Source organism: Anolis sagrei, chromosome X, assembly GCF_037176765.1.
Source record: "Anolis sagrei isolate rAnoSag1 chromosome X, rAnoSag1.mat, whole genome shotgun sequence".
In the NCBI taxonomy this organism is placed as follows: Eukaryota; Metazoa; Chordata; class Lepidosauria; order Squamata; family Dactyloidae; genus Anolis; species Anolis sagrei.
This window is the reverse complement of record NC_090034.1, coordinates 42,292,949-42,304,204: the sequence shown is the minus strand read 5'-3', so window position 1 is coordinate 42,304,204 and position 11,256 is coordinate 42,292,949. Positions and strand designations below refer to the sequence as shown.

At 45.1% G+C, this 11,256-nt stretch overlaps 1 protein-coding gene across 1 annotated transcript in view; it reads left to right on the top strand.

Moving 5' to 3' along the window:
- The first annotated feature begins 227 nt into the window (after nucleotides 1–227).
- HIP1R (huntingtin interacting protein 1 related) overlaps nucleotides 228–11,256 on the top strand; it is a 92,557-nt gene continuing 81,528 nt past the window's right edge. Inside the window, exon 1 of the mRNA XM_060785494.2 lies at nucleotides 228–428. Coding sequence (XP_060641477.2) covers nucleotides 336–428 — 93 coding nt within the window. The 5' untranslated portion in view covers nucleotides 228–335. The remainder of the gene's footprint in view (nucleotides 429–11,256) is intronic.

Below are 11,256 nucleotides of genomic sequence, written 5' to 3'. Positions count from 1 at the left end.
ATGGGGGCATTAAAAAAAGCATCCCTCTCTTCAGCTTTGCCATAGGCTGACTGCCTGTGGACTAGTTAGTCCCTTCAGCCATTGACTGGCGCTGGAAGAGGCGTTCCATTCCGAGGAGTGGAGCGCGGGCGAGGCTTCCGATTGGCTGTGCGGGCGGTGGGCGTGGCGCGAGGCTGGCGAATGGCCAGGGGGCGGCCTGGCCGAGGAGGCGGGCCCGCCATGCTTGTTCCCGCCCGCTGGGGGCGCCCTTTGGCCCCTTTCCTTGCCATCCCCGGCCGAGGCGAGGCAGCCGTGAACCGGAGCCCTGGGCCCGGCAGAACCGAAGCCCGGCGGAGATGAACACCATCAAGAACGTGCCCGCGCGGGTCCTGAGCCGCCGTGGCGGCCACAGCCTGGAGGCAGAGCGGGAGCAGTTCGACAAGAACCAGGCAAGGAAGCCCGGGATCCCCCCCCTCCCTCCTCCCCTCGCATTGACCCCGCTGCATTCCCTTTGGGGAGAGAACGCCGCCTCTCTTTAGCCCCCCAATCCCTCTAGTTCAGGGGCTGCTTGGAGGGGTCGCCTTCAAACCGCCCCCTTAGAAAGTATCGCTACAGAATCGGATCCACCCAATATGGGCCAGAGCTCGATCTGAAATAATCAGCATACAAAGATTAGAAAGAGAAAGAGAGAGAGGAGAAAGAACAGCCAGATCGAGGCCCCATTGGTGATCTATAAGGGCTAATCGCATATTCAAAGTAGGGAGGGGGATCTGCCCATTGAGAACATTCGATAATAATCGAGGATAATTTACTCGTGTCAGAGCCCTTCCACACAGCTGTATGAAATCCACATTGAACTGAATGATATGGCAGAGTGGACTCAGATCATCCAGTTCAAAACCGATCTTGTGGATTCTCTGCCTTGATATTCTGGATCATATGGCAGTGTGGACTCAGATAATCCAGTTCAAAGAAGATCTTGCTGATTCTCTGCCTTGATATTCTGGGTTATATGGCAGTGTGGACTGGGGCCCCTTCCACACAGCCCTGTGTCCCAGAACATCACAGCAGGAAATCCCACATTATTTGAGTGTAGACTCAGATAACCCAATTCAAAGCAGATATTGTGGGATTTTCTGTCTTGATAATCCAGTTCAAAGCCAATTTTGTGGATGATCTGCCTTGAGATTCTGGGTTATATGGCAGTGTGGACTCGGATAATCCAGCTCAAAGCCAATGTTATGGATTATCTGCCTTGAGATTCTGGGTTATATGGCATTGTGGACTCGGATAAACCAGTTCAAAGCCAAAGTTATGGAATATCTGCCTTGAGATTCTGGGTTATATGGCAGTGTGTAAGGGCCCTAGAAGACAACATTTTGGGTTTGTTCCTGAATTGTGATGGTGTCTAGGGTCCCTTCCACACAGCCCTATACCCTAGAATATCAAGGCAGAAAATCCCACATTATCTGAGTGTGGACTCAGATAACCCAGTTCAAAGCAGATATTCTGGGATATTGGACTGTGGACAAAAATATGGAACTGTAATAATAATAATAATAATAATAATAATAATAATAATAGTAGTAATTCAAGGAAGAATAATACAAAAAAACCCCTTTCCCCTTTGCTGCTAAGGGGGTCACAGAAGGAGGAAGAAGAGGTCTTCGGGATCAGTTTGTGGAGGCATCATCCTCTCCCTCCAAAAGATGGGGAGAGAAAAGCAGGAAGGAAAGGCAATTGGGGGGGGGGGGGCTTCCACACAGCCATGGAACCCAGAATCTCAAGGCAGAAAATCCCACAAGATCTACTTTGAATTGGGTTGTCTGAGTCCATAATGCGATATATTCCAATTCAAAACAGACAATGGGGTTTTATTCAGCTGCCTGGAAGGGGCTGGGATATGTTTGTGTATCAGTGTAGGAAGGGTCCTCTATTATCTTGATCCAAATCAGCAGGGAGAGAGAGAGATGGGGGATCTTTGAGTGGGGGAGGCAGCTTTCATTGCATGTATTTCTTGATAATGAGATAGATGTAATTCTCTGGTTGAGAAATCTGGAAGCCAATGGCTCTGGGACCTGGAGAGGTTTTGCTTGGAGAAAAGAAAGAAGGCTGAGAAGGCGACACCAGATTTCAAGATTTGGAAGCTTGTGTTTAGCCCCTTCTACACAGCTGTATACATTGAACTGGATGATATGGCAGTGTGGACTCAGATCATTCAGTACAAAGCAGATCTTGTGGATTATCTGCCTTGATATTCTGGGTTATACAGCTGGGTTATACAGCTGTGTGGAAGGGCCCTTGCTCTTGCTCTAGAGACAACGTAGCCATAGATTCAAGTTGTAGGAAAAGAGATTCTACCTAAACATTAGGAAGAACTTTGTGCTGCTGAACAGTGGAATATGCCGCCATATTATTAGTATTATTTATTTTATTTATATCATGCCTTTCTCCCCGTAGTGACTTGAGACGGCGAACAATCACACACTTTAGTCATTTAAAAAGCACAGTACAAAAGTTTTTAAAAAAACAAAACAAAAATTAAATAGTACAATGTGGGGGGGGGGGGTTGTGTCAGGAGTGATTTGAGAGACTGCAAGTTGCTTCTGGTGTGAGAGAATTGCCTGTCTGCAAGGATGTTGCCCAGGGGATGCCCGGATGTTTTTGATGTTTTACCCTCCTTGTGGGAGGCTTATCTCCTGTCCCTGCATGGGGAGCTGGAGCTGACAGAGGGAGCTCATCCACGCTCTCCCCAGATTTGAACCTCTGACCTGTCAGTCTTCAGTCCTGCCGGCACAAGGGTTTAACCCATTGCGCCACCGGGGGCTCCTAGTACAGTGTGGTAAAAACAGATTATAATTAGTATAATAAATACACTTGAAATCGTCTTTAAAACTCACTTAAAGACTCCATTCCCACCCCCAGATTTCCACTCACACTCAGGTCCCTTCCACACAGCTGTATAAAATCCACATTGAACTGGATGATATGGCTGTATGGACTAAGGGCCCTTCCACACAGCCCTTTATTCCAGAATATCAAGACAGAAAATCTCACATTATCTGAGCGTGGACTCAGATGACCCAGTTCAAAACAGATACTTTAGGATTTTCTGCCTTGATATTCTGGGATATGGAGCTGTGTGGAAGGGCCCTCAGATCACCCAGTTCAAAGCAGATATTGCGGGATTTTCTGCCTTGATATTCTGGGTTGGAAGTTTGCGTGGAAGGCCCTTTGAGCCTGGTAGCATCTCCGCCTCTGGAGGTTTTGCAGCAGCAGCTGGATGGCCATCTGTTGGGAGGGCTTGGATGGTGTCCTCCTGCAAAGCAGAAGGGGATTGTACTGGATGGACTTGTGGGTGTGTAGGTGTGTGTGGTGGGGTGACTTCTGTGATTCCAGAGAGAAGTTGGTGAGAATGAGGACCCTTCCACACAGCCCTATATCCAGAATATCAAGGCAGAAAATCCCACAATATCGGCTTTGAACTGGGTTATTTGAGTCCACACTCAGATAATGTGGGATTTTCTGCCTTGATATTCTGGGATATACGGCTGTGTGGAAGGGCCTTGAGAAGAAAGGAAATCAGATCTCTTTCTAGGAGAGCCAAGAAAAAAGGAAGCAAATATCCTGGTGCAGAGCTTGGAACAGCGACCTGTCTATTCCACAGGCTTCAAGGAGTGTATATATACAGATATGACACTAGGAATGATTTGTTTGGGAGAGCAGGGCCCTAGGTATCCCTAATTTAAAGGATTGTTTGGTAGCTGCCATCCTTGCCTTGTATCCACTGGGTACAAGAGGAAAGAGGTGTCAGGGCCCTTCCGCACAGCCATATAACCCAGAATATCAAGGCAGATAATTCACAAGATCTGCTTTGAACTGGGTTTATCTGAGTCCACTCTGCCATATAACCCTGTTCAATGTGGATTTTATACAGTTGCGTGGAAGGGGCCTCAGTGTCTGGCTTGGATCAGTCCCTCTGCCACCTGACAGACATAACTTCCTGGTTACCCCTGCTACTCTGGGACTGTTCTTCGGTGCTGTTGCCTTTAAAACAATATTGCTTCCTTTTCACAGTCTGGGTGGGTTCCGGGTTTGCTGTGATTGTGCATTGTCCTCTGTGCCAGCCGCGCTGAACATTGTTTGAAAGCTAGCCTAGTGAAATGTAAATATCTCTCGATCAAAGGGGTGCAGGGAAAGACTGGGAAATGGTGCATCTGGCTTGATCGATAACCTTTGTGCCGTTCAACATACGCAACCCCGAGGGCTTGGGACAAGAGGCTCGGGCTGCGAATCCCCAAGAACAGCCTTCCTTTTCTGGCTCCTGGTCTCTGGGGATCTGGTTGCAATAGTCTCTGTTTCGGTGAATGTTTCTCAACTGTCACATCAGAGAAGTGTGTGTATCCTAAGCGAACTTCTCAAAGCGGAGGCTTGCAACGGTTTGCAAACTACACCCCATGAGCTGGAGTCCCTCGCCCCTGGTTTTAGCAATTGAATTATAGGATAATCTCAGTGGTTGCCAGGAAAAGCAGTCCATAGGTGTTCAGAGGTGCTGATGGCGGTGACATCTGGCATTCCAGAGCAGGGCCATGATAATGCAAATAGAGTATGACCCCATATTTACGAGTCCAGTATCCTCAGTTTCATTTTTCCACTTCCAAAAAAATATGTCATCTGTAGGCATTTTCTGACTCCTCCGTGTGACTCCATGGGATTCTTGAACCAGAAGCCCTTCGTTTCAATAGAGTTTGCAGCCCTCGCAGATATGGGGGTCGTCCTCTAACTTCCAGGATCTTAGCCTATGAAAGACATCCTTTCTTAGATGTGTTTCTTGGTCTGTTACCTTGTATGTTGATATTTGTATCTGTACCTCTGTCTGACATTTCTGGAAGGTAACCTGCTTATTATGGCCAAGCAATTCCTACTGTATTGTTGTCAAAACTGTTGCTAGACTGACCTGTAGGCTACAAAAGCCATAATTTGCCATGCTCAAATCTTTTTGAAAATGCCAGACTACAAAAGTGGAACTGTTTGTGAAATATATATATATTTGTCATCATTCTGGTAGGTTCAATGTCTTTATAGTTTTGATTGAATTCAAACAAAGCTTGCCGTTATTTCAGAACAGGCGGGGAAGGAGGATGGTTGTTTTTGTTGTCTTTTTAAAAACATCTTCGGCTGTGTGCAGGGTGCCTTCTAAGACTGGATTTGCACTGCCATATGCATGATAGGGTCAGTGTAGACACATATAATGTAGTTCAACTGCACAATATGGCAGGAAGAAGGCAAAGCAAGGGTAATTCATACATCACTGCTTTTATTGCCTCTAAATGTTCTGGATTTTTGTAAGAACCAGGAAGGGCAACACACCTTTCTGCCAGGTTACACAATGTTTTTTGGCAGCTGATATGATGTTGACACTGTGGAGGGAGGGCTGGGGGAAAACGTGTTTTGTGGCACCTTAAAAAAAGGATAGATATGCTTATTACAGTAGCTGGTAGCCCACAAAAAACACATGCTGAATTGATAGTGTTGTTGAAGGCTTTCATGGCTGGAGTCACTGGGTTGCTGTGAGTTTTCTGGGCTGTATGACCATGTTCCTGGAAGTATTAGAACAGGGGTCCTCAAACTTTTTAAACAGAGGGCCAGGCCACAGTCCCTCAAACGGTTGGAGGGCCGGATTATAATTTGAAAAAAGCATGAATGAATTCTGCACACTGCACATATCATATTTGTAGTGCAAAAAACACTTTAAAACAATACAATAATTAAATGAAGAACAATTTTAACAAATATGAACTTATTAGTATTTCAATCAGAAGTATGGGCCTGCTTTTGGCTGATGAGATAGAATTGTAGTTGTTGTTGTGTGCTTTCAGATTGTTTCAGACTTAGGTTGACTCTGAGCAAGGGCCGGGTAAATGACCTTGGAGGGCTGTATCCGGCCCTCGGGCCTTAGTTTGAGGACCCCTGTATTCGAAGTTAGCTTATAAATTGGATTGAGTTTATATTATTTTATGTTTTGCTTTGATTGTCTATTTGTTTTTGGGCATTGAATTATTGCCATTTTGTTATTTTTTGTAAACTGCCCTGAGTCCCTTAGGGGAGAGAGAGTGGGTTATGAATAAAATTGGTTATTATTATTATTATTATTATTATTATGTTCCAGAAGCATTCTGTCCTGATGTTTCACCCACGTCTATGGCAGGCATCCTCAGAGGTTGTGAGGTTGACCTCACAACCTCTGCCATAGATGCAGGTGAAACGTCACAATCTCTGCCATAGATGTGGGCGAAACGTCAGGAGAGACTGCTCCTGGAACATTGCCATGCAGCCCGGGAAACTCACAGCAGCCCAAATGCGATACTCTTTTATGGCTCCACAGGATGCTTCCTTCCTGAATTCAGCTTGCATGGACACCCCTTTGGGAAAAGGCAGAAGATTTCTTTCAGTTGTGTTGAAAACAAACATGGTTTTCTCCTTCCTTTTGGGGTCCGGTTTTTTTTCTTCAAGGCACACTCTGCTTGTTTTGTAATCACATTGTGGCTGAAAATACAGACCTCTCTAATCACCTGTTGGTCTAGTGAATCCGGTTTGGCCTGCCAAACCCGGAGAGATTAAAAGTTTGTTGTCATTTTTGTCACGGGGGGGGGGGGGGGGGGTCGGTCAGCTGAGTGACTGTCTTGCTTTGGACAACTTTCAAAATGATGGTGTCTGGAAAGGGTCTGTAATGAAACACACACACATACATCAAATCCCTATATATTGATTGCATTTATGTTTCCCTTTTCTTCAAGGAACTTGAAGTGGCATATATGATCCTTTCTCCCCATTTTTTTTCTCAACAACCATAGTAAGTGAGGCTGAGAGTTCCTTATGGACATCCAGGGAAAGATCTGAATCCATGTCTCTCCAATTCTAACCTAGTAGGAGTGTCCATGCTAAAGGGAAACTCAAGACTGGGAGCCTGTTTTAGCCAGGCCCATTAAGGTGCATCTCGAATCCATGCAGTTTATAATAGTAATAACAACAATAATAATAAGGTTTATTTATATCCTGTCCCCTCTCCCCCGTGCAACGGGTTAAACCGCTGAGTTGCTGAACTTGCTGACCAATAGGTCGGTGCTTCAGAGCCGGGGCACGGGGTGAGTTCCCGCAGTTAACCCCAGCTTCTGCCAGCCTAGCAGTTTGAAAACATGCAAATGTGAGTAGATCAATAGGTACCGCCTTGATGGGAAGGTAAAGGCACTCCATGCAGTCATTCTGGCCACATGACCTTGAAGGTGTCTGCTTTTTAGCTTAGAAATTGAGGTGAGCATTGCCCCCCAGAGTTGGACTCGACTAGACTTAATGTCCAGCGAAACTTTTACCTTTAACCTCTCCCCAGGGGACTCGGGGTGGCTTGCAACATGAATAATACAATAAGTAATACAATAAAATACATAAAATGGAATTAATAATAAGAATAATAATAACAACTTTATTTTTGTAACCTACCTCCATCTCCTGAAGGGACTTGGGGTGGCTTACATATAGCACAGTATGCCTAAAACAATGCATAATAAACACACAATACAAGATAAAACCAATAACATATAAAACATAGTTTAATACATCCAATCAATATAAAACACAAATACAGCACAATCAAGTAACAAAAAGTAACAATAAAATTATGAACATTAGCTTAAAAAACAGTCTTTCCTATGAGCTAAAAGGGGCTTGCTACCGTAAATCCATATCCTAGAGATTGACTAACTACTGTCAAAAGCGTGTTTAAATAACCAGGTCTTCCTCCTAAATGCCACGAGGGTGGGTGCCTGTCTAATCTCCCTGGGGAGGGCACTCCAGAGTCAGGGGGCCACCACTGAGAAGGCCCTTTCACTTGCAAAGGAGGTGGGGCCGAGAGGAGGGCCTTCCCAACCGATTATAAGGCCCAAACAGGTTTATACAGGGGGGATGTGGTTGCATAAATAGGCAGGACCAGAGCTTTGTAGAGCTTTATAGGTAATAACCTGCTCTTTGAATTGGGCCCAGAAGCAAATAGGCAACCAATGAAGCTGCTTCAGGAGCGGGGTCGTATGATCTCTATAACCCACCCCGTCAGCAACCTGGTTGCCAGTCTTTGTACTAATGGAAGCTTCCAAGCTGTCTTCAGAGGCAGCCCTACATAGAGTGCATTGCAGTAATCCATGTGAGATGTAACTAAATCATGGACCACTTTGGTAAGATCTGGCTTTTCGAGGTACGGTCGCAGTTGGTGCACAAGCTTTAATTGTGCATAGGTTATCTTGGCCACTGCCGACACCTGAGTTACAAGTGTCAGTGCTGAGTCCAGGAGGACCTCCAAGCTGTAGACCTGTGTCCTCTGGGGGAGTGTAACCCCATGGAGCAAAGGTTGCCACCCTATAGCCTGATTGGCCTCACGACTGACCAGGAGGACCCTGGTCTTGTCTGGATTAAGCTTCAGCTTGTTAGCCCTCATCCAGCCCATCACAGCTGCCAGGCACCAGTCCAGGACTCAGGGAGCTTCCTTGGATTGAGGTGGAAATGAGTAATAGAGTTGTGTGTCACCTGCATACAGATGACACCAAACTCCAAAACTCCGGATGACCTCACACAGCGGTTTCATGTAGATATTGAAAAGCATGGGGGATAAAATGGAGTCTTGCGGGACCCCACAAGCCAATGGCCAGTGGTCCGAGCAGGCATTCCCCAGCACCACCGTCTGGGTCCGGTCCTCCAGGAATGAGCAGAGCCACTGGAAATGCAATGCCTCAAGTCCCATCCCGGAGAGCTGGTCCAGGAGGATACCATGGTCGATGGTATCGAAAGCCACTGAAAGATCCAAGAGAACCAACAGAGACACACTCCCTCTGTATAGCTCCCTGTGGAGGTCATCCACCAAGGCGACCAAAGCTGTCTCCGTTCCATAGCCAGGCCTAAAACCAGACTCTGATGGGTCAAAATAATGTTTCATCCAAGAATCCCTAGAGTTGAGTGGCCACCACCCACTCTAGAACCTTCCCCAGGAAGGGGAGATTGGAAATAGGCCGACACCACTTTAACAGTGGAATCTTGGCATTTGCAGTTTAGTGGGACACCATTCCTCATTAAACTACAAAATACCTTGTAAAATTAGGTTAAAGACTTTGGAAAACTACAGCTTCCATGTTTCCATAGAATTGTGCCATGGCAGTTCAAGTGGTGTCAAATGGCATTCATTCTACAGTGTAAGTGTACCCTAAGACAATCATATTTTTGTTATTATTTTTATTATAATAGCTATTTATACTCCCCTTCCCAAGATTGAGATCCAAAGCAGCCCACAATTTAAAAAGCAATACAATGAAAATATACAAAAAGGTAGATGTTAGGTAAAGGTAAAGGTTTTCCCCTGACATTAAGTCCAGTTGTGTCCGACTTGGGGTTGGTGCTCATCTCCATTTCTAAGCCGAAGAGCTGGCATTGTCCGTTGACATGTGGCCAGCATGACTGCATGGAGCGCCGTTACCTTTCCGCCGGAGCGGTACATATTGATCTACTCACATTTGCATGTTTTCGAACTGCTAGGTTGGCAGAAGCTGGTCCTGCCAGCGGAAGCTCACACCGCTCCCCGGATTTGAACCTGTGACCTTTAGATATTACAGTAGAATTAAACTCAGTATAGTTATTAAAAGAAGTGAAGTAGTTGCCAAAGCTGATCTATCATGGAGGACTTCACTGATTTGTGTGTGTGTTCATCCATCCATTGCATTATTTCCTCCTCCTTCCTCTCTACCTCTTCTATTCATTTATATCTTGCTTTTATCTTGACTGAGGTGCAAGGCCGCTCACAACATTAAAAAAACAAATGCTGAAATCCTTGGGGGACTCCCTCTACACTGCAAGAATTTGCCTTCCCTAATTCTTCTAATATTTGCTTGCTTTAGTATACTCAGGAATTGAAGTTGCCTCTTTTGTAGTAAGTCTATACTTTTTGGGCATTCTCATATTTCTCAAATTTCAATATGCACAATTTGCCTTTAGAGGTATGTTTTGGTGGGAAGTGAGGGAGGGCATCTTCAAAAACCTTTCCTCCTGACTTTGATTTCTGGCAAGCCTCCGCCTTCTGCATTTTCCTTAATAGTGCATTTATTGTGATTTACCATTGTTCCTTTCATATTGTTTTAACCTTTGAAATCATTTTCCATTTTAATTAGACTGTGAAATCAATACGCGATTATTGTAAGCCATCGAGCGTCCCATTATGGAAGAGAAAGGCAGGCTGTCAATTCAATACATAAACAATACATGTGTATGTGGAAAACGGCTTAGAGAACAGTAACCTTGCTGACTGTGGATTCTAGATGCTGTAGTGAATCCAGAACTAGTTCCAAGCTCTGATAGAAAGAGGAAGAGCTGCCTCACGTTGGGCTGGACTATTTCCTCCATCTCTCCCAATCTACCATTTCTCCCATCTATCCCAGTCTTGTTTAGCCATTGCCTTCCTATGTCAGAGAAAGAGAGAGACCATCTATGAGAAAAATTCTTTTTAACCAGATCTACTGTTCACTAGATGGCCACTTTGAATCTGTTTTTGGAGAGAAAAGGGGGGCAAATGATAATGATGATTCGGTTATTGTATATTTTCTGGGCTGTATGGCCATGATCCAGAAGCATTCTCTCTTGACACTTTGCCTGCATCTATGGCAGGCATCCTCAGAGGTTGTGACCTCACAACCTCTGAGGATGCCTGCCATAGATGCAGGTGAAATGTCAGGAGAGAATGCTTCTGGATCATGGCCATACAGCCCGGAAAACACAAAACAACCCAGTGTTTCCAGTCATAAAAGCCTTCGATAATACGTTGATGATGATGATGATGATGTAGATTGAAACTGGGGCTGTTCACTCTGCATATTGCATTCATGTCTGACTGTCGTAGTATAGAATGAGGATGGGAATCTTGCAGCCCTCCAAAGGTTGTTGAACTGTGTGTTCCATCAGCCCGAGTTGTCATAGTGACAAGGAATGCTGGGAGTTGGAGTCCAGCCACATCTAGAAGACTGTATGCGTCGTTCTAGCTCTACTGATCACAATGGACTATGTGATGACTTGCGATCAAACAGTTTCTTCTCTTCCTGGGTGTTTAAACATTTAGAGTTGGGAGCAATTATATTTTTGGATGATTCTTCCCAGAACCCCCCAGTCATCCTGGCCACTTGGACAGAATACTTGTAAAAAAATGTTTTTTAAAGCACTTGCTAAAATAAATATAAAACAAACAGATCTCCT